Below are 23978 nucleotides of genomic sequence, written 5' to 3'. Positions count from 1 at the left end.
GGAAATAGAGTTCAAAATTGGGGATCTTCAGCCCACCCCTCTCGTATGGTCTCTGGAGGGTCTCCAATGCCACCCTATGCCTGCCTCCCTGCTAGAGGAAGCCCCTACAGAGCTTGTTGAGGTCTTTAAAGAACGCGGGGGAGATATAGAAGGGAATGTTAGTGAAGTTATGCAATAGGCGGGGCAGGGCGACCATCTTAAGGAGGCCCGCCCTCCTGGCCACCGAAAGCGGGAGCCGCCCCAAAACTCCATGGACTTCAAGAGAGAGTTTTTGGCCTTTACGGTGTTAAGTATATGTTCCGTGCCGGGGTTTTGATGTATGGTTAACCCCAAATATTTAAACAATGTCGCCTGCCATTCGAGATCTAGGGGAGGGAGGGACCCATAATAATCACTGTGTAGTGCGGCTAGGGGGAAGAGGCAAGATTTACTCTTATTAATCTGGATCCCGGTGTGCTTGGTAAAGCTGTCCAGGGTTTCAAGAATGTAGGGTAGGAGGTGTTCAGGGTCCTGTAAATATAAGAGGGTGTCGTCCGCGTACATAGAGACGAGATGAGTTGTCCCATCTATAGTGATGCTCCCACCTCCATATTCCTGTCTCAGGTAGGCTGCTACAGGCTCAACGGCGATGATGTACAGCATGGGGGATAGGGGACAACCCTGCCGGGTGCCTCTGTGTAGGGACCATTTAGCGGAAAAGGTTCTATTGGTTCGTACCCTTGCAGTCGGGTTGGCGTAAACCAACTGGGTCCATTTCAGAAATACGGGGCCTATTCCCATCTTTGCCATAGTGGCATATAGCCATTCCCACCTCACGGAATCAAAAGCTTTGGTGGCATCCAGTGACGCCACTGTGAGTTTCTGTGGTCTTCCCTCGGTACTATAAATAACGTGATGTAACCTACGTAGGTTCTCAGTGATGGATCGTCCGGGGACGTATCCAGTTTGGTCTTGGTGGATCAACAGTGGGATCACTCTGCGTAGTCTGTTGGTGAGCAATGCGGTGAGGATCTTGCAGTCTACATTTAGCATGGAGAGGGGCCTGTATGAGGCACAATCTGCCCCGTCCTTCCCAGGTTTGAGTAGGGGTATTATCACGGCCTCGCTCAGGGAATCCGGGAGGGTGCCAGGCTCGAAGGCCTCATTATAGACCTGGGCTAATATAGGGGTGAGTGTTTCTTCATAGGTTTTATAGGACTCCCTAGGGAGGCCATCCGAGCCCGGGGTCTTCCCAGCTGGTAGCGTTCTAATTACCACCTTGACCTCATCGGGGATGATGGGCTCGTCGAGGGTCTCGGCCATATGCGAGTCTAGTTTTGGCAAGTCGATGACGTCCTCGATCCCCGTGTCAGAGCGGGGGGGTCTCAGAGTACAAATTATGGTAGTAGCTAGAGAAAACCAAGTTAATTTCCTTTTGGGTATGCACGGTAGTGCCGTCCGGTGCGAGTATGTGGCATATGGGTGGCCTGGGGGTTTCCCTTTTGTAGAGCCAAGCTAAGAGTTTTCCGGGTTTGTCCCCCAGGGCATGGACTCTCTCTGTGTGTTTGGCGTAGCTTAGTTTACCTAGGGCTTCCCAGTGCTTTAGGCAGGTTTGTCTGAGATCGGAAATTTTAAGTAAATGATCGGGAGATGAGTCAGCCCTGCCCTCAAGGGCGCGCAGGTCTCCCTCAGCTCGTTCCAACAGGGTTGTGATGGATCTCTGGGCACCCCCAACTGCTGCAATCATCTCACCCCGCATGACCACCTTATATGCCTCAGAGGCGGTGCTTATGTATTTAACACTATGTAGGTTGTTCTCCCAATATTCTTCGGTCTCGTCTCTTATGTGCTCTCTGAATGCTGTATGAAGTAGAGCTTCGGCTCACAATCTCCACGTGGGTATGGGGGGTCTAGGCGGGAACACCTCCCAGGTGACCAACAGGGGAGAGTGATCGGACAGCACCCTTGGCAAATAGTGCGCGTCAACAAACACAGACTGCTGTGTCTGGCTGAGAAAAATATAATCTAACCTGGTATGCACGGCATGTGGTGGGGAGTAGAAGGAGTACTCGCGTTGCCCCAGTTGCTGGTCCCTCCAAATATCACTGAGTTGCAACTGGTGGACTCGTTTGGAAAGTATTTTGGCCGGAGGGGAGGGGCGGTCGTGTTTGTCGTCGGATCTGTCCAGCAGAGGGTCAAGGGTGCAGTTATGGTCGCCTCCCCATATCATAATTCTGTCCATATATGGGGTGAGCCGTGTATAGAGGGAGTGGAAGAAGGTAGTTGCGTCATGGTTGGGAGCGTAAGTGCTGACTAGGCATAGCTCTTTGCCTTCGATAGAACCACAAACCACAACCATTCTCCCCTCGTTGTCTGATTTAGTGCTAGGAAGCCTGAAGGGGACCGTGGGGGCAATCCAGATCAGGACCCCTCTAGCATAGGAGGAGTATGTGGAACCCACTAGGGTGCCATGGCAGGTTTTGGCCAGGGCATCTAGCTTTTCGGCAGATAGGTGAGTCTCTTGGAGCATGGCGATTCCGACCTTGCATCTCTTCAAGTAGGATTGGACGCGTCGTTGTTTGACGAAGCTGTTCAGGCCTCTAACGTTCCAAGTAACGATCTTTACTGTGTCAGCCATAGGTGTTACGTAGACGGACGCGTGGGGCCAGCAGGACTCTGAGTCTTATTAGTACAGAAATGCATGACGAGTGCTTCCGTGGTCTTGGTAATTCCCATTTGTAGTTCCCAACTGTAGCAATAACTCCCCGTTTCCCACACCCCCCCATTAACGGAAAACAACCCGAACATAGAACTAGCCCAGCGAGGTCACCCTCGTTATGACAATCCCGTTTCCGCTCCGTAGGACCGTGCATAGGTCACCAGGTGCCCTACGGGTGGGTATGTACATCCAAAAAAATGGAAAGATATTTTCCAGGGGGTGGAATGAACCTTGACTCCAGTGTCTCCATGTCAGGATCCAATCAGCTGTGTGGGGGCTCAATTCACCCGCCGGCGGTAGGTGAAGGCTGCATGATTCCTATCGAGATGGCGGGAGAAACGTTATCTAGGTTTCCGCTTTCTTTCCTCGACATCAGGTATTTGCTGCCCGTCCATCCAGTCTCTGGCCTGTGTCGGAGTGTCGAATAGGTGTGCCCTGTTGTTGTGCAGCACTTTAAGTCTTGAAGGGTACAGGAGCATGTAACGCAACCCAGCTGCCTTCAGTCTGGCCTTTGTGTGTATAAACTGGGCTCTGTTCATTTGAACCTGGAAGGTGTAGTCGGGGTAGATTGCAATTGTGGCGGAGTCCCGTTTGATTTGGCCACCTGCTCGGGAAAAGGCTAGGATTACCTCTCGGTCTCTGTAGTTAAGGACTTTTGCTATCACCGGCCTGGGTGGAGCGCCCGGTGGAGGTTTTTTAGCGAGGGATCTGTGGGCCCTTTCAATGGAGAAACCTTGGGAGAGTTTGCCAGCTCCCACCTCCTGCAGCAGGAGGTTCTCAACATAGTTAGTGGGGTCGGAGCCCTCAATACCCTCAGGCAGCCCAAGGAGACGAATATTGTTGCGACGGGCTCTCTCCTCCGCTTCCTCTGCCCTGTCTTCCAAGTTCTTGACCCTTTGTTGGAGCTCTTCGACGTCTCGGAGGAGGTGCGTTTTGGATTCAGTATTTTCTTTGACCTGTGTTTCGAGCGCCTCAGTCCTGCCGGCCAAGGAGCGGACATCTTGGCGCAGAAGGCCCAGGTCAATGGCAACGGCATCGATTTTATGCTTCATCGTTGTTTGGAGTAGTCTGATGGCTTCGAGGAGCTGGGTGTTACTGGGTTCGGGTATCGTCGTTGCCATAGGGTCCGGTTGAAGATCTGTGGGCACACAATTCGTGCTCTCACGGTTCGGAGATTCGCTGGCTGCGTAAGTGTCCATGGTGGTCTGTCGTTGCTTGGGCCTGCCGTTTTTACCAGCCATCTGGTGAGCACACAGTCCACTCACCCCGAGGGCGCCGGGGGCGCAGGTGGTAGGCTGCTAGTCAGAGGCACGGAGGGGTGCTTTGCACTGTTGCTGCAGGGCCCGGGGCCGAAGTGAAGGTGTGAGGGGGGAGAGGCTTCAGCCAAGCGAGGCGGGAGACAGCGCCCGCTTCAGGAGTCAAGGAAGTGGGTAATGCTCCGATCCCTCACCATGTTGCAGCGGCTGGCACCCCCTTTCCGTGGTGAGTGAGCAGTGGGGCCTTTGGGCAGTGATATCTGGGCACCAAGGTGGGGCTCTGTACATCTGAGGAGGCAGGCGACAGGCCCGGGGAGTTCCGCAGTGCCCGCACCCCATCCTGTGGGTGTAGTCTGTGTGGGGGGCGGGTAAGCGTGGGCTCACCAGTTCTTGTGGATGTACCGTGCGTCGGGCCTGGGCCGCCCTCGGTGTCGGCTGAAGGGCGCAAGGTGGTGAGGTCAGCTTCGCCGACACTCCCAGGCGTAGATACGCATTGGCGGGGGGGTCGAGGTCCCAGCAATATGCGGTCGCAGGTCCTCTATCGCTCCGCTCCCAAAGCGAGAGCCAGGGCTAGTTCTCCCGCCCGCTTACCTTCGTGGCTCCGGCCGGCCGCAGGTCTTGTCAGGGCTCCGCTGGGCTCCGCGGTCACGGGCAGGACGCTGCTGGATGGAGGCCCAGGGGGCGGCTCGCGCTGTCTACGAGCACAGTTGCTCCGCTCCTCTCTCTCCAGACCCTGGTGCAGGCCGGCTGGCTGCTCCGGCTCCCCTGCGGGCTCCGATGGACGACGTCCTCCGCGGTGCAGGCGCGCTCCGGTCCCTCGAAACTCAAGACGCGGGAGCCGCCATTTTAGTTCTCTGCTCCGGCACTTCTCACTCGACGTATGTCAGCGTTGGTTGTCTCCAACCGTCTGAAAGACGGATCAAACGACTGCTGATGGGATCCGGCGACGAATGGTGCAAGTTGCAGCTTTTAAAAGTTAGCAGAAATACATGAAAAACAGCTTATGATGGCACATCGGCGCGGAGCACACAGGAGACACGTCCGCTCTACATGGCAGTTAGCCACGCCCCAGACAGCACTGAAAGTTGGTGGTAAACCACACTGGTATCATGCAAATCATGTGAAGAAAGCTGCTGCTATAGAACCATTGCAATTGACCGAGGTACAAACAATCCTGTTGGAATCATCCCAGACCCCTCCCCAACACACGTCCTCAGGTTCAATCTGAGGTCACAGAAAGTATATGTGCCAGGCAGCGAGTAAGGACTGTGAATTGAACTTTGATTGTTGGAGAGACACAAACACTTTTGTCGGTCAGAGCAGTACATAGCCATGCCGAAGACGGCGAGCGATTTGCTTGAAGAGCCTTTAGCGTCCATCCTGGACAAGGCACAACGAGACGTGGGACAGATCGGTGGAAAGGACCACCAGTGTGCCTTGTATGTTTAGAGTACAAAGACACTGGAGCTTTAAATAGGGTTGGGAACATAACCTGTAAGAGTGAGAGGCTGCTCACTAGGGTAGAACGCTAGGTGCCAAGATCCAGCCAATGCCAAAGAACTTAACCTGTGAGTATCAGCATAAACTCAGGTGAGGTGGCAGAAGCAATGACAAGGGAGACGGAAATGCAGGATTTAGTTTTGCCTGTCCACCCACAAAGATGGATGAAGGTGGGCAAGTATGGATTTATGACTAAGTAAAGGATTGTTTTATGTATGGCAGGTGTCTTGGTGGTAACAGGGCTTGGTGTATTTTTATGGTATCTGGAACACCCTTCAATGCATGAATTTAAGAATATGTTTCCCGTGGCAAACACCCCAAATGACACCAATATTACATGTATACAGTAAAGATAGGCATGAGCATGATGGTCATGAAGGCGAAGAGTATAGTAGGAATGCATAAATACGCTTAATGAATACAACACAGAAGTCGTTGAATTTGTCAAATTGTTGGATATGCAGTGATTTTCCCCGCCGTGCAGGGGATGGGATACCTATGTATGCCTTTGCAGTATCAGAAATTGACAGTTGTATTTTGCTTTGGATAAGGGTTCTCTCACTAGACAGGTACAGGCCGAACACTTCTATCTGCTTTCCAATAAAATGGTCAGAGATATAAGCAGGGATAGATCATATAATGAAACAGGAAGGAGTAACCTACTCTTCAAAAGACCTTGTAGGTCAGGCAAGGATAGGGAAATTACCACCACCCCCCCTTGATGGTAACCATGGAGTTCTCAAGGAAGAACATTTGTTTCAAGGGAGTGAAAGGAGAACCTGTTTTGGGATGTCGTATAATATATGATCTTTCTAGATATGGTAGGGGTCTAGGTGAAACTGAAGGATACACTTATGTTTGTAATAAAAAGGCTTATCTATGTCTTCCCAGGAACTTTTCGGGCACATGTTATTTTGCAAGGATAAAACCTGCTGCTATGATTTACACCCCTAAAGAAATGTATGCTAAACACAGGTATAAGAGAGAGATAAAGCCAGGGCCTGACCAGTCAGACACTGACCTAGATATATTTATCGAAATAGTAAAGGCGATGACACTCCCTGTGGGAATATTTTTGAACTCCCAAGAGTTACGCAGATTAAGTAGGGCAGTAGAGACCATGATTAGTGAAACAGCCAATATACTCACTAATATTACATATGAGATGAAGGCCATACGGATAGTTGCATTACAAAATAGGTATGTGTTGCATGTATTAACAGCAGAAAGGGGCGGAGTTTGTACTATGCTGGGCTCCCAATGTTACATGTACATTCCTGATGCAAGGGAGGGAGTTTTGTCCGGAATATCTAGGTTACACAAAATAGCTGAGACAATCCACTATGAGGAAGGAATTGGAGATAGCTGGTGGATGAAATTATTGAAGGACTTGAGTTGGAAATGATATACTCCAATATTAGTAGTAATTGGGTTAGTGTTGGTTTGTTGTTTTTGTTTACAATGCTTTTCGATGCTCATCGGATGATGCATGGATGGGTGTGCCAGGACTGCCAAGAAGATACAGAGTGCTGGCTCTTCTAGGAAGGAAGAATATACTCGAGTAATGTGGTTAAAGGAGATGGAAGAGTTGAACAAGATAAACATTTGATCTTTCTCAGACATTAGCAAAAGGGCCGTATTGTGGGTATGGAAAGTGGCGAGGCCATGCTCATGTCGAAGCAAGATTAGTCTTGCAGGGCTGCCGCGACAAGAGGGGTTATGGCGTGTGGCTTGGCGTTGTTGTAAACCCTTGTTTTCTTGTAAATCATGCATCGGCTATTCTGAGAAGAGGGGAAGGGAAAAGGGCGGGGAAGGTATGACACAGCATGTGTTCGGTAATCATAAAGTAACACGAAAGAATTCTCCCAAATGAACCGCCCAGGGCGTGGCTGACACAGGGTGGTTGCACAGCTGCAGACTTATTGTAACGCTCACCTGATATCCCCGGGGGTGTCTGGAAGTCTCTGAGATCTGTAACCCTGGATACCTAGTTGCCCAGTATGGAATTACAAATCTGCAATCACTGAAGGGAGGATTTGTGATAACTGTCTCTAATGGGCTTATCTCCCACCTCCTTCTGACCGATCCCTCTCTCACTGAGTCTTTCTCACCTTAATTGTTTGTAGGGTGGGCTATCCGTCCTGCGTCTGGTGCAGGGGCGCTTTGCGTTTGTTGGCGATCTGCCCGAGTTGCTTCACTGGTGCAGTGCACCTTTCTCTGGGTCCAGGCCTGCTGTGACCCCGACGACTCTGCTGGTAGGCTGGTAGGTTTGTTAATTGTAAGTCTTAGTTCTGTTTTAAGGTGAAAATCCCCTTAATGTCTTTATCGCCTTCTTTTCAGGTGCGAATGTTTGATGCTGTCGTGCTGGATGAGGAGGCACGTATTTAAGGTAAGGGAAAGCATGAAGCGCAGCGTTCTTTGTCTTTTTGAAGTTAACGTGTGTTCTCTTCTTCTTCTCCTTACAGGCTGCTGTGGGGCTACGAGTGGATGAGAGCACGATGAAAACTGACCCCAGGAATCCAATAAGCTAAGTTAAGCGTTATGCGGGCATTAAATATTGAAAGCGCACCGGAGTATTTCTCCTTTTCTCTTGGAGGATGTTGCCTGGGAGTTCCGGATGGAAGCGCTGCGTAGTGCGATGGAATTCAGGTAAGAATTATGGAATTCAATGTTTTGGAAGCACGCACGTCTAATAACGTTTTTTCCCTTTCTTGTTTTTGCAGCTCGCGATGTTGGAACGGGAGCTGTGGCCACGGATGCTGGAATTCCTCAAGCTAGTACTCACATGTGATGTTTCTTCTTCTCTTGGTTACCACAGGTTGCGGCCCCGTTGAGATGCTTAGCGTAGGATGGTGTGTTCTCAGGTCAGACAAGTAATCTTGTACTTGTTCTTGCAGGATTACAGGAAGATGCTGAAGACCAGGAGCTGGACACGGTGAGCATCACGCTGCAAGTTGCAGAATAACGCGAAGCGTGTTCTGCAGTCTGGGTGTGGTTTATATAGCCCATGCAAAGTAGTACCAGGTAAAGTAGTTCCAGGCCCAGCCATACCCAAAACACTATACCGCATGGCTTGGTTCTTAAGAACTGAGCCATCGGTTGCTTCCATGTTGGATTCAAAGACCCATGTATATGAATGAAAGCAAGCCTGATAAGTCTCTACTTACCGCATATAGCCTGGTGCCAAAGGTACCATGACTAGCTCCAGGAGCATGTTTGCAGATGTTTTAAGGCCCTTAGGGTTCTGGTGGGAGAACTGCTTGTGGCCTCTAACAGTGGTCATGGCAACACTCCGTCCCAGGCCCCTCTCATGGTATTCTTCCTGTCCAGTCCTGGTTTGGTGGGGTTATTCAGGTGAAACCTCTTAATCAGACGTGGTGCATGGATATGTTGACTGGTTCCCATGTTCTGTCTTGAGGCCTGTACCCTTTCCAGTCCACTAAATAGTATAATTTAGATCTGGTACATTTTGAATCCAGGATGTCTTTAACTTCAAATTCAGGCCTTCCATCAACTAGCATAGTTTTTGGTGGTGTTATGACTCGGGTTCCGGGTTGTACAGGTTCTATAAGTGATACATGGAACACCGGAATTTGCATATTTGATGGTAAGGCTAACTTGACGGCCATTGGATTTATCACCGATTTAATGGTATAGGGTCCTAGATATCTTGGGCGAAAGGTCCGGGTACCTTTTATGGGCACATGTTTTGATGCTAACCAGACTTCGTCCCTTACTTGGTAATCAGGTGCTTTCTTCCGGTGTTGGTCTGAAAAAATGATTTGTCTGTCTTTGGCTTGCTGTAATTGTTCCGTTGCTTTTCTGAAGGCTTGGGTTATACTTGTGTGCAGAGTCTTAACCGCTGACATTTCCAAGGTTGTGAGATAGTCTAGTTCAGAGGTACGTGGATGTCTCCTGTAAATTGTTTAGAACAGTCTTTGTCCTGTGCTGGTGTGTATGGAGTTGTTATAAGCATATTCCGCTATCCATAATAAGTCCTTCCAGCTGTCTTCCACTTGATGCAGCATGCAACGTAGATATTGTTCTAATGTCTGGTTTGTTCTTTCTGTTTGTCCATCCGTTTGAGGGTGATGGCTAGTGGAAATCGAACATCGATTTGTGCCATGGTACAGCATTTCTTCCAGAAATGGGATACAAATTGGCTTCCACGATCTGAGATTAGGACTGATGGGAAGCCATGCAATTTTACAATCTGTTCAAGAAATACCTTGCCCAGACCAGTAGCGTTAGGGAGTCCTTTAAAAGGAATAAAATGTGCCATTTTAGAGAACAGATCTACAACCACTAAAATGGTATTAAATCCTTGACTAGGAGGTAAGTCTGTAATAAAATCAAGAGAAAGAGTATGCCAGGGAGCCTGTGGGATGTCCAGTGGTTGTAGAAGGCTGGCTGGTTTCTGTTTTTGTGATTTATTTTGTGCACATACCCCACAGGATAGAACGAACTGAGCAATGTCTTTACGCCAGGTTGGCCACCAATAATTCAGCTTAACCTTGGCTAGAGTTTTATCAATGCCGCTATGGCCTTCGATCAGGGAATCGTGATAACCGGAGATGACCAACTCTTGCAGATCTTTATTCGGTAGATATAATAGTTTTCTGAAGTAGGGTAATCCGTCTAGGACTGTATGATGTTCGCTTCGGATATTCCATTTTTGTAATGTCTCGGGGTTCATTAAGAACCGAATCTTATCTTGAAGTTCCGTTAGAGTCAATGTGGTAGTAAGTCCCAGTAACTTATCACTTGGAATGATGGCAACAGGGTCAGGGGCGCTGTTTGTTTTTCCTTCAATACCCATGCGATATAAGGCATCGGCCTTCCCATTCTGAGCTCCTGGTCGATATGTGACTACATAATCGTATTCTGCGAAGAATAAGGCCCATCGCAGTTGTTGCGAAGATTGAGCTTTTGCTGACTTTAGGTATTGAAGATTCCGGTGATCTGTGATTACGGTGATGGTATGTCTGGCACCTAACAGATACTGCTGCCAGGCTTTGAAGGCAGATTTTATTGCCAACAATTCCTTATCTGTAATTGTGTAGTTAAATTCTGGTGGTGAGAATGTATGCGACCAAAAGGCCACGGGATGTAATTGGCCCGTTTCTGGATCTCTTTGAGAGAGAACTGCTCCCATAGCTATGCTGGAAGGATCAGTCTCCACAACACAGGGTAGGTCTGGATGAGGATGTCTTAACACTGGTGCAGAGGTGAACCTTTTCTTGAGTTCTTGAAAGGCCTGTTCCGCTTCTTCAGTCCATTGGAATTTCTTGTTGTTTTTTCTCAGTAATTAAGTGATTGGGTGCACTATCTGTGAGAAGTCTGGAATAAATCGGCGATAAAAATTTGCAAAGCCGAGCATGCTTTGAATTCCCTTAAGCGAAGAAGGTGACGGCCAATTAAGGATGGCATCAACTTTGTGGATATCCATCCTGACTCCTTTTGGCGAAAGGTCAATACCGAGGAACTCAACTTCGGTGACATGGAAGGGGCATTTTTCGACTTTAGCGTACAGTTTGTGCTGGCGTAGTTTTGCAAGGACTGAGCGAAAATGTTCAATATGCTATTTTTCAGAGAAAGAGTACACCAGGATGTCATCAATATAAACTAGGGCACAGACATTGATTAGTTCTCGTAATACGTCATTCATGAAATATTGGAATGCAGTGGGAGCGTTGCACAGCCCGAAAGGCATTACCTGATTTTCCTACAGGCCATACTTGGTGAGGAATGCGCTTTTCCATTCATCCCCTCTTTTCACACGTACAAGATGATACGCCCCTCTGAGGTCGAATTTGGTGTAGATCGGCATCCTTAACTTGGTCCAAGAGTTCCGGGATAAGGGGCAAAAGGTAGCGTTTTTTTTACTGTGATTTGGTAATCAATACAAGTCCTCAAATCTCCTTCCTTCTTTGGTACGAAGAATAAGGGGGAGGCTGCTGGTGACTTCGACGGGCGTATAAACCCATTTGCCAGGTATTGATCCAGATAGGACTTCAAGTGGAGATTTTCGGTTTCTGTAAGTGCATAAATCCGACCACAAGGAACCTGTGCGCCAGGTATCAGGTCGATCTGACAGTCATATGGCCGATGTGGCGGTAATGTGTTAGCCTGTTCCTTCTGAAAAACATCTTGATAATCTTGATATTCCCTTGGTAAGGTGTCCAATGATTCCACAAACACCGACGCTATTCCTTCAACAAATTTCAGGTTTGGCTGTGCTATAGATTTCGGGTAGCAAGTGCGGCACATTCGTCAGAAAAGGCCAGTCTTTTTGCATGCCAGTCTATGCAAGGATTGTGAGTTACCAACCATGACATCCTGAAACTTGAGGAGAACCACCTCCGGTTCCGGAAGCACCTCAAAACCTTCCTCTTTGCTTCTGCTTTCTCTCTCCCTCTCCCCTGCTGAACAGCTAATTAATTCTTCACTAAACTGCACTGATCCTGCACCTGGACCACTCTAAACGGCCTTCGGTCCTGGGCCCAGCCACTGATCCCCTGGAACCCCTCTGCACTGCGGGACTGTCTCTGTATCCCTACAGCCCCCCCCCTTCCCCAGCACTTGTTCTGCACTTACCTTGCACTTGCCACCAGCTGGCCCTTTTTTTTCTTATTTATTACTTTACGCCACTTACCTAACTGCACTTCCCCCCCTCCCCTTCCCCTTGCACTTTTTCCCCCTCCCCCACCCCTGCACTTGCGCGATCTGAATGACACCTGGCCTAGTAGGATCGTTTTGTTATGTCTCCCCTTGTTCCTCCCCTCCCTGCCTCGTCGCGCCTTGAAACACCTGTGTATAGGCGCGTTACAAATACCATATCATATCATATCATATCCCTGAAATCAACCGGAACTGAGGAGCCTTGATGAGGTCAAACGTGATTGCTTCTTGATGTTCATCCTGACACAGAAGGGTTAATTCTGTTGTGCATTGGGTTACTGGACCAGAAGGAATTTCTGTACCGTCAACAGTAGTCACCTTTTCAGTTGTTGGTTTTGTACATAAGGGAAGTCCCATTTCTGCTGCCAGATCTCGATCAATGTAGTTTCCAACTGCTCCGCTGTCTATATACGCTTCCATGGCATGCATCTGTGACGGTCGTTGACGATTGATCAAGATTACTGGTAGAGCAAAATGTTAGGTCTGTGACTCATCCTTCTCGCTCGACAAGCAGACCTCTATGCTTGCCGCGCCTGGTAGTTTTCCGATTCTTTCCCATCATCTTCTTTTTCTGTAGCGCCTACTACCTTCCTTGGAGGTTTCACTGGACAGTCCTTGAGGAAGTGACCTGATTTACTGCAATACAGGCACAACTGTAGCTGCCTTCTTTTGTCTCTTTCAATTTTGGTTAAAGGGGGTCGTACCCCTCCGATCTATATGGGTTCTGTGGTATTTTCTGGTGGACATTGACCATTGTCTTTTGAACGTACGTACATGGCCCGCTTCTCGAGTCTACTTCGATCTGCTCTCCCATCCTGTAATCTATGATCCAATTGCACTATAAGGTTTATGAACTCTTCACAGTCTTTAGGTGGGTCTACCACTTCAGCAAGGACAACGTGGTTCTTTTATCTTCAGGCCATCCTGCTTCCACGACCAGTCTGTTGAAGGCGGCAATATAAGTCAGTAAATCTTGATTTCCTTGGCAGAGAGACAAGAGTTTGTTGTCTAAAGCTTGTCCATGCAAGTGTTGAGCAAATATCTTCTCCATCTCCTGTTGAAAACCCCGGAAATCCTGCAATAATGGGTCATCCCAGCTCGCTAAAGGTACCGACCAATCTGCAGCACTTCCACTCAAATATGATCAAATGAAGGCCAACCTTGACTGGTTGTTTGGGAAGGCCCCAGGTCTATAAAGAAAATGGAGACAGCACTGGTTCATGAATGTTACGTACCCTTTGGGGTCTCCATTAAATCGTTCTGGTGTCGCCAGAGGTACTGCTCCCGGGAACTTGATCTGTACTGGGTTGACTAAAGATGGTAATGGATGGACCAGATCCGGGCAATGGAGCTTGCACAGCCTGTGATTGTAGTAGCTGTTTGCTTAGTTCATCAGTAAAGTCTTCTTGACTATTAATTCTCATCTTAAGGCATTGGTTTCTTGCCGGGCTGCATGTACCTCGGTGCGTATTGTTCGAAAAGCTGAGCTAAGTGGTCAGTTTCAGATGTCTCCATGACGCCCAGGTGGATAAGGTTGGAGGCTTCGCGTTCTGTAACGCTCACCTGATATCTCTGAGGGCCTCTGGAAGTCTCTGAGATCTGGAACCCTGGATACGTAGTTGCCCAGCGTGGAATTACGAATCTGGAATCAGAGAAGGGAGGATGATAACTGTCTCTAATGGGTTAATCTCACCTCCCTCTGACCGATCTCTCTCCCACTGAGTCTTGCTCACCTTAATTGTTTATAGGGTGGGCTATCCGTCCTGCGTCTGGTGCAGGGACGCTTGGTGTTTGTTGAATATCTGCCTAAGTTCACTGGTGCAGTGCGCCTTTCTCCGGGTCCAGGCCTGCTGTGACCCCGACTCTGCTGGTAGGCAGGTAGGTTTGTTAATTGGAAGTCTTAATTCTGTTTTAAGGTGAAAATCCCCTTAATGTCTTTATCGCCTTCTTTTCAGGTGCGAAGGTTTGATGCTGTCGTGCTGGATGAGGAGGCACATATTTAAGGTAAGGGAAAGCGCGAAGCGCAGCGTTCTTTATTGTCTTTTTGAAGTTAAACTGTGTTCTCTTCTTCTTCTCCTTACAGGCTGCTGCGGGGCTACGAGTGGATGAGAGCATGATGAAAACAGACCCAAGGGATCCGTTAAGGTAAGTTAAGCGCTATGCAGGCGTTAAATATTGAAAGCGCACCTTAGTATTTCTCCTTTTCTCTTGCAGGTTGTTGCCATGGAGTTCCGGATGGAAGCGCTGCGTAGCGTGATGGAATTCAGGTAAGAATGATGGAATTCGATGTTTTGGAAGCAAGCGCATCTAATAACGTTTTTTCCCTTTCTTGTTTTTGCAGCTCGCAATGTTCGAACGGGAGCTGTAGCTGCAGACTCTGGAATTCCTCAAGCTAGTACTCACAGGTGATGTTTCTTCTTCTCTCGGTTTCCACAGGTTGCGATCCGGTAGAGATGCTGAGCGTATGATGGTGTGTTCTCAGGTAAGACAAGTAATCTTGTTCTTGCAGGATTACAGGAAGATGCTGAAAAACAGGAGCTGGACACGGTGAGCGTCACGCTGCAAGTTGCAGAATAACGCGAAGCGTGTTCTGCAGTTTGGGTGTGGTTTATATAGCCCATACAAAGTAGTACCAGGTAAAGTAGTTCCAGGCCCAGCCACACCCAAAACACTAGACCGCATGGCTTGGTTCATAAGAACTGAGCCATGCGGTTGCTTCCATGTTGGATTCAAAGACCCATGTACATGAATGAAAGCAAGCCTGATAAGTCTCTCCTTACCGCATGAGCCTTTGTGCGAGGAATTGTTCACAACTATTTTAAGAATAGGCCTTTTGGTTGTTCTATAAATGAATACTTGGTGTTCCATCGTGTCCCTCTATTAGGCTATAGAACTCATCCGTGATTTACAATGTCCTTAAAACAACAGGAGGCAGCATTCAAAAACAAGCATTGACAATGCCAGTAGTATTGCTTTTGTGAAAAGACACTTGCCAGGCACTGCCATAGCGATATTAACTGGTTATTGATGGTAGCAAGTGCAACATGGTGCAAGTACCTAGCCATATAATAGCAGTGCCTGGCAAATGAGTACTACTTATCCTACTTATACACAAGCCAAACCTGTTTGCTTTTCCAATGCTTATTTTGAACAGGATGCAGACCTGGTCAAGAAATGTTTATTACACCAGTAGCACGTTTCAAACTCCAATTAAGTCATGCACTCACAGAAGACTGCTGCGAGAAAATACTGGGAGGCACTTTGAGTGAAAAGTTTGATGGTAAGTCTTGAATAAAGTAAGCTCAAAGAGTTCCCACGAGGAGTTACTTTGGTTTTCTGAGGGGCAGAAATTGGGAAGGAATTTCTATAGAGATCATTATGGCCATTACCCAACCACACCTACAACCTTTGTGTCCCTGCTCGTTTGCCATTTCTTCCTAGCTGTACTCTAATGCAATAGTTTTGTTTTATAGGTGGCGCTAACGCGCCTCTGAGTATCCCAAACTAATGAGTCCTTTAATTATGACATTCCAAGTATCTGATTATTTTACAATGGGGTAGATGTCACACATTCTACACGTGGGACACTGTTCACTGCTCTCCCCAGCTCAAGTCAATTTACTTGAATTCTTCGTAGGTCTGACCCAGGACCACCCCCAAAAGACCCCCAAGCTCGGCAACTGATGTCTATTCCCACTCAGACCCATCCCACCTCAACGCCAATCCCTGCCTTGAGACCCATCCACATCTTTAAGGTCATGCACACCCTACTGCCCAGTCCTGCATTTAGGCCCATACATACCTCATGGCCCATCGCTGCTCCAAAGCCCTTTCACCCTCCAACTGCCAACTCTGCACCTAGGCCCATCCCCACCCCAGGCCCATCCCGTTCTGAAGCCCCTACCTTCTATGAGGCCCTTCCCTCATCTCAAGGCCCATCCTTGCCCGAGGCCAATTCCCACACGAAGACCCATTCCTACCCAGAGGTCCAAGCCTGCTTTGAGGCCTTGTGGTGCATGGTGCATTTCACTAGGGTCAGAACTAGAGGATGATGTGAAACGCGGATCCAGCCAAAAAGCACCCGTGAGCTAGAATGCTGATTTTGGAAAATCACAACTGTTCAAAAATATATATACATTCTGTTTCCTTTTTTTGTTTTTCATATTTGAAAAAATGACATATACCGTAGAAGGCTATATTGCAAGTCTCCTGGGAGGGCTGTGGCTTTTTAAACAGCAAACTCTCTAGTGACTTGAAATGTACCCTTGCGATATCCTGCCTGTGGGTTGCCACTGAATGCGCAGGCCCCCCTGTCCAAATGCATGCACGTCCCCACTGTAGGTGCATCTCTATTTGTGACACGGACAGAAAAAACAAGCCCAGCATATACACACTTTAAGTTCCACATTTACATCTCGGCATATATCGTGTCTACTTTTCTAACGGACGGCCCTAAGTCACTAGCACATATCACGTGGACACCAATCAGATCTCTCAAGCCAATGAGGGCCCCTCATCATCTCATGCACCCCCCCCCCCCCTCCCTCCCGGCGCAGCAGAGGGAATGGCAGGCCACCTACTTGAATTGCTGCTGTCATCCTTGGTCCCGTCCAGTGCTCCATCGGGATGCATCTGCAGGTAGTAGCCTTGCCTGCAGTACAGCCTGGTCACGATGCCCTTGAGCTGGGGGTCTGCAAGACAGAAGCGCACCTTCATTAGTTCCACGAGCCTGACGTCCTGGATCTGCCGTTCTCGCTCCCTTGCGCGCAACATTGCCCTGAAATAGAGGCTGAGCAGGTGCCTTGCTCTGGGCATTCTGAAAGGTGCTGCTGCGGGGACGGAGCATGGCCAGCCAGCGCTGCCTGCGGGGCACGGTCTAACCAGTTTCGCATCCGGTTTGGCTCCTCTGCCTTCCTTGAATGCTCTTGGATGGGGGAGCTCATGTGGGATGAACATTACTGACTGAGAAAGGAGCGAAACCGCATATTTGAAATTGCACTCGCTACCAACATAGGGTGATGAGTTGTCTCTGTTTTGCCGGGACCCGGTTAAGAACAATAATAATTGTAATTATTTTTCACAACACTTTCAGAATTTTGAAGATTGTCTCGAACCCCCAACCTTTCAGGTCAGAGTCACACTATCGTGACTGTGCCACAGAGACTGGCTTGGAAATGATTGTACAGCAAGCCATGTAATATCAATTAGAGCAAATGCTTGTTTTTAATTAATATGCCAAGATTCACAGACACGACTTCACAATTTAGATCATGTATCATTTATAGAAAGGAGACTGGAAATAGGATTGGGTGGTGGTTGTGCGGGTGTGTTGGGGAGGGGCGGTAGGTAATAGGTGGGCTGCGATGGGGTCATCCTTTTATGTTGTTGGCCGTTCCGGTTTTTCATTTTGGAAATCTGGTCACCCTATACCAACCACGGTACTGACAGTCCGCATCAGGGCACTAGACAACTGTGATTGATGAAGGTCTGTGAGATTTGGCATGACAATGTGACTATGACACATACTGAGTTCTTGCATGGATCAATTGAATGTGGTGTTTCGGGACCACACGTAATCTACTTTTCCCACACCGTTGGAAAACTTCTCAACAGGCAAATGTGTTTGGAATTGCAGACTCCTGTTCTAAATATGTCTGTACAGCGCTCTTCGTGGGTTTGCGGCGCGGTGTTACATTTCATAAAAATAAAAAACAGACAATTTCAGAATGCAAACACAAAATATATCTCACTCTTTAACAGACCAGTTGAGTCAGACGCAAACACTGTACACGTAACACAAACTAGGGGCACATAATCCTACGTCGTTCGAAAAATAAGACCCTGATTCCCAGAGGAATAACCGCTGGGGTAAACTGCTCCACTGAGATTACTTGAGGCCTGGCAGTAGTATCAGTACTATTGCAATTATGCAAGAGTATTCGAAGAATGGAGTTATCACCTTGAAGAATAGCACTGGGGTAAATTAAGTTCGGTGCTAAAATCACAGCACGCTAAATAGATATTTTCCCAAAATGTAAGCAGCTGAACAAATATCGCTGGAGTAAATTTTAATGTCTGATTTTTTAAAATAGCCACTTAAACTTCAGAGCAAGGGATAGGTCCCATGCAGCACAACACATAACCTGACTGTTTAGCGTACACATGTCAACTTCTTCACATAACACCTGCGGGGGATGTGGTTTGCACTTTTTTAAGGCCCGCTTACAGGTTACCTTACAGTGGGGTATGGCTGAATTGTTCTACTTTATTTTGTTTCATGGGGGGAGTTGCTGGGGAATCTAATATGGACTATGGCAATGCTGCTGCATTTGCCACCAGCAGTAATTGTACCTCTGGTGGGAATCCAGCTGAAGTGACTGTACTGTCAGGTGGTATTTTAAAGACTGGCCATTCTATTGGTATATTAGCAAACACATATTTCTCCCCATCTACGATCAGTGACATCTGAACGAACTTGCAATTTTACCACCTGTTGCAGTTATTTATTTATTTCTTTCTTTATTTTGTAGTGGGGGCAGGCCATCCAGACTACCCACCGCACCCCCAGACCCTCTCACTACCCTAAAATTCAAAACTAAGGGCCCAATTTATGGAATTTCACTTTGACTGCAAAAATACACTTTGCACCGCCATGTGAATCGGGGAGTGTGTTGGCAGTGCAAAGTCACTTCGCACCAGTACAAAGCTGCTGTGCACTGCGGTAAATATTTCCATGAATCAGGCCCTAAATGTACCTTTACCCTGACCATCCTCCCCAACAAATGCTGAAAAATCTACAGAGGAACAGCCGTTTCACCAAATATGGTGAAACTGGCACGACGAAGTGGACGCTAGGCTAGAAACGCTTGCGCAACCCCAGCGTAGGATACCGCTGTATCAGCGATTATAAAGCATAAGCTTCTTATACTGCATATTTTATAGCTAAGCAATGGTGGTTTCTTGAAGTCTTATCTAGTTTAAAGTGGACAAAATAACCCAAAATGTGTAATGACTCAGCAAGAGCCCCATCGCCTGAGCGTAAACAGGTGATTGAATACCTCTCTTGCTCGGTACTAAATGAGAGCATATCCAGGTAATATTTGTCATTTAAGCTTCCGATCTCTGCTGGACAACCAGATGGGCTTTGTATGGTAGATATCGTCGTGCTTTAGGTTGCATGGGGTGTATACATTAATTGGGGATCCAGATCCAAGCAATGCTATGATCAGTGGTGGAAATGGAGAAAATCTGGTGGGGGATCCCACAACACAAGGACCGCGGTGGGGGAGGAGTTTGGGGGGGGAGTGAACGAGGGGGCGTGGTCTAGAAGGGGCGGGGCTCGTAGTGGACATCCAGCAATGCTGGAATATGTAAAAAAAAAAAAAAAGCAAACAAAAAAAACGCCCTCGACGGAGGCATTGCCTTTGACCGCCAGCTTTGGCACTGGGGTTTAATGCAAATTGCTCGCTACGTTCAGTTGTACATGTAGAAAGCGTTGTGCATTACACACCAGTGCCGAAGCCGGCGGTAAAAGGCAATGCTGCCTTTGCGTGCGCTTTCGTTTTTTTTAAAAAACTATTCCAGCACGGTTCATGGGCTTGGGCGGCTGACTCTGGCCGGATCCCGAGATCCGGCTCAATATCTGGTGCCGGATCTCGTATCCGCCGAGAGCCGGCCCAATGACCAGCACTGGCTATGATTTGATATCTTCTTTCGACACAAAGCCATCGATACCGGAATATTCCATTACCCACAGAGGGCTGTTAACAAGGCAGAGAATTGCGCGCCTTCCCCGTGCAGTCTGCTGGCCTTCTCCTGGTAGAACGCTCCCTTAGCCAGCATCCATAAGCACCCAGAGGGTTAATGCTGCATATCTGTGCCCCACTAGCTGCGGCAGCCAAGCTGCTTTATACTTGTGCCCCCCCCACACCCAACACTTCTTCCCAATGGAAGGGTATCATTGGCGCAGACGGCAGATCGTGTTTGAAGGATGTAAACTGCATCTCACCTGCAAGAGATGGGCAACGTACGCAACTCCAATGGGTGCCCCCAACAGAACCGAGGCCTTGTATGTCTAGTTTACTGGGCAGCCATTTTTGCCGAATTCGATGTAATTACATTTTTTCCATCGAATTTCACTGCATATATTTGTGGGGTGGGTGGGTTAGGGTAATAATAAATATGGGGTCGACATGGGGTTGGGAGCTCCATTGGGTCTTACCCCGCATATATATGCAGTCAAAGGAATTTATAAAAAATACAATACAATTTGATGAAATCGGTTTCGGCAACAACAAAAAAGGATAAAATCATGTAGATCCAAGGACTTAATGTGAATATAAGATAAAACGCTATAAGCCCAGAGGAAAGGTGGTTTAATGGTTTGTAAGGTTAGAAGGCTGTTTATAGGTTGCTGGCATCATAGACCAAGTAGTGTCACAATATACCAAATATTACCAACATCTGACCATGAATTGCTTAGTATGCCTTTTTTCTCATCATATGCCAGGTGCTTGCATAATATGTATGTTATACCCTGGTACTCACCTGTGTGAATTCATATTCCGTAGTAGGCCGCTCATTTCTCATGTATTGTCATCACCTGATTTGGAATTCACAGTGACACCATGATTCATGGAATTATTTGCGTGTGAACCAGGGATTTGCGTGCCATTCTGCGCACAAATCCCTGTTTGGCGAATGGGGATTTGCGGGCAGAATGGCACGCACATCCCCGTTTTACACGCAAATAATTAAATGAATCAGGGCCTATATGTCACATGCTTTTATACCTAGGTTGTTCCCTCATAGTCTTCTTATCACCATAATATGGCCATGTACTGCTCTCTGCACCCACACATAGTTGCGCACATAAAGAAGTGCATTTGCCTCTATATCATCACTGTCTCCTACATATCTCCTTGACATGTCTTCTGCCTTTGACACTGAGGATCACTCTGATCTCCTTAATAATCTCTTCTTGAGAGTCGCGATCAAACCCTTGCCTGGATTGAATACTACCTTGCAACTCATCAATTCTCTGTCGCTCGAAGAAACAACACCTCTCAACTCACGCCTCTAACTGTTGGCGTTCTTGGGTCCGCTCCTCTTTACACTCTGCACTTCTGCTCTTGGGGCACTAATCTCCTCCTGTGAGTTCTCGTACCAACTCTTGCGGACGACACTCACATCCTCTTCTCTTTTCCTGAACTCTCCTCTGATCTCTCTATCAACATTTCCAACTGTCTCGCTGCCATTAAATATTGGATGGCTTTGAACACTTTGATGTTGCATTCTACCAAAACAGAGGTACTCTCTTCCCTGCCAAAAGCTCTCTCTCATCACTTCATCTGCCTATCAAGTTCCCACCTGACACACTCCCTTACTCTTCTTCAGCTAGAAGCCTCAGCGTCATCTATGACCCTTTTCACTACTTTTCTACTTTCATCTCCAAAACTGGAACAGCAGCCTGCCTCAGCCTCCTAAATATTAGGAAAATCAGGCAACTCCTTCCTTTCAACACCCCCAAGCATCTCTTAACCACTCTTGCTTTCTCTAACCTGGACTACTGTGCTATCATCTTCTTTGATCTCTCCAACTATGCTTTCTGTCCTCTCGATAAGATCATTAACTTCGCTACCATGACTCTCTTTGAACTTCCTCATTTCACACCTACTTCCTCATACCGTCACGGGACTGGATGGCTTATGATGCAAAACAGGGCCAGATTTAAATGTCTTTTCCTGGTTCACAAATCTATCCACAGTAAGACACCACTGTAGCTATCCTCCACTATACAACTCTACAAGCCTTCTCGTAATCTTTGCTCTGCCTCCTCGACTACCCTTGTGGCTCCTCCTAATAAATAGGCCCGGCCACCCAAAAAAAGTGGCCCTATCCTCGCCTCAAAACAGTGGCCAACCCCTCATCTCATGACCCTTGACCACTGATGACATCACCAGAAGTGATGTCATTTGACCGCACCCCAAAGTGACATCCCAGGAAGCAATGAAACACAACCTTTCACCCCTTGACAAAACAGGAAGTGGCATCACATAGCATTGTTCCCAAGTACACTAAATTACTGTGAATCCAAGCAGAAATCCAAGGCCAAATGATAAGATGTGATTGTATAGCACTTACGCTTAAGCTCTTTTTTATAGAACAAATATGCATACAATGTCACTCATGGTACTCATTTATCACCTAAGAAGGATGAAAGGCTTTTTGAAAAACGGCAGAGGGGCCAATCCGACCCTGACTCTTTCTCTCTTCTTGCTCCAAGTGCATGGAATTCTCTTCAGCCGACATCTGAGAAACAGTGCACATCAATTTGTTCAAAACAAAGCTAAAAGCCTTCCTTCTCGCATGTGAGTTACCCGCTTACCATACCTCTCACCTGCTTGCTAACTAACATTTTCCCTCACCTCTAAACTGCCTCTGTCTCTCACTTCCTCTGCTTTCATTCTAGCACTTCACCCATCATGGCCATGTCCTGAGCACAGCTGGCCGTACCTCCTACTGGCACTTTAAAATGTCCAATGTTGATTGTCAATAATCTATGTATGTCCACTTATGTATTGACCCCGATGACTGTTCCATTTGCTCTCCTCCACAACCTGGTCAGAATGTCCCTCAAACTCACTGCGTTGTGAGAAGCTCACAAATGAACAAATACATATCAGTATCCTTACACACACAGGCGTGCGCGCACACACACGCACACACACTCAACCAGGAACTCTCATCACTACATACACATAAAAAAGAGGCATACACTCACTGAAACACACGCACACACACACATTTGCATAGGAACATGCAACCAGGCCCTTGCACACAACCCTGCAGAATCAGGAAAAGAGCAGTACCACATCACTGGGCATGGCATGCAATGCAATATTTTATGAGAGGCTGAAGGTGATCAAACATTTGGCATCTTAGTATTCCTTGTGCATGCTCTTTCGGAAGAGCCAAGAGAGACTCCCTCTATGCCGTGGGTGAAGGGGTGCGGCGTGGTAAGTGTGCAGTAGGCAGCTGCCCTGGTGCATGTCCATTGAGGGCACAGAGATGCTGGCCTGATGCATTGGGGGAGGGATGTATGGGGTGGATACACCAGGAATTAAGTGCTCTGGGATAGCCAGCTACAACCATCATGGATGGGCCATTGGCCACAAAGTGACTCTCTTTGCAGTGGGTTGCGTACAAATCAACAATTAATACAACAAATGTTGAGGTACTCTGACCATATATAAAAGCATTGGCATCATGCATTCAGGAAGTTCCATAACATGCATTGGTACTCTGTCCTATGCAGGGTACTACCATAATAAGCCCAGGTACTCATGTTAAATGACAGGTGATACATGAATTCATCTTGTCTATTACGCACTCAATACCGGAGTGCGGGACCCGGATTCAAACCTGCGCTGCTCTGCGTTGTCTTGCTTCCAAGACAAAGTCGATGCCCCTGAGCTATCCCCCCAGCCCATAACAAGCCTGCTAGTCCTTCCATTAAATTTTGTCCTCATGCATGCTCAGTGCTTCCACCAGAAAGGGAGGTATTTTTTACCCAGGTATTCCCAGCGAAGATCCAGGTATGCACATATGAATACTCACACCCATGTGCACGTGCACTCGCATGCACTGGCTTTTCATACAGTCTTACACCCAGGCACACATTCATTCCAAGGCAAGTTAACTTAAGTTCACACAAGCACTCCCACAACTACAGGCAGACACACACACACAACGTGCACAGACATACTCAGACCCTGAAGCGCCTTCACATGCTCTCACATACATGCATACACAGACACACTCTGTCAAACTCACACTGACCA

General features: G+C 47.7%; 1 protein-coding gene across 3 annotated transcripts in view; it reads right to left on the bottom strand.

The window, feature by feature from the left end:
- FGF14 (fibroblast growth factor 14) overlaps positions 1-23978 on the bottom strand; it is a 1600952-nt gene that overhangs the window by 465407 nt on the left and 1111567 nt on the right. For all 3 annotated transcript variants that reach the window (XM_069636997.1, XM_069636999.1, XM_069636998.1), the window contains exon 2: positions 16716-16826. In XM_069636997.1, the coding sequence (XP_069493098.1) occupies positions 16716-16826 (111 nt within the window). The remainder of the gene's footprint in view (positions 1-16715; positions 16827-23978) is intronic.

Source organism: Ambystoma mexicanum, chromosome 7p, assembly GCF_040938575.1.
Source record: "Ambystoma mexicanum isolate Mex_15411 chromosome 7p, UKY_AmexF1_1, whole genome shotgun sequence".
In the NCBI taxonomy this organism is placed as follows: Eukaryota; Metazoa; Chordata; class Amphibia; order Caudata; family Ambystomatidae; genus Ambystoma; species Ambystoma mexicanum.
This window is presented reverse-complemented; position numbering and strand designations above follow the sequence as displayed.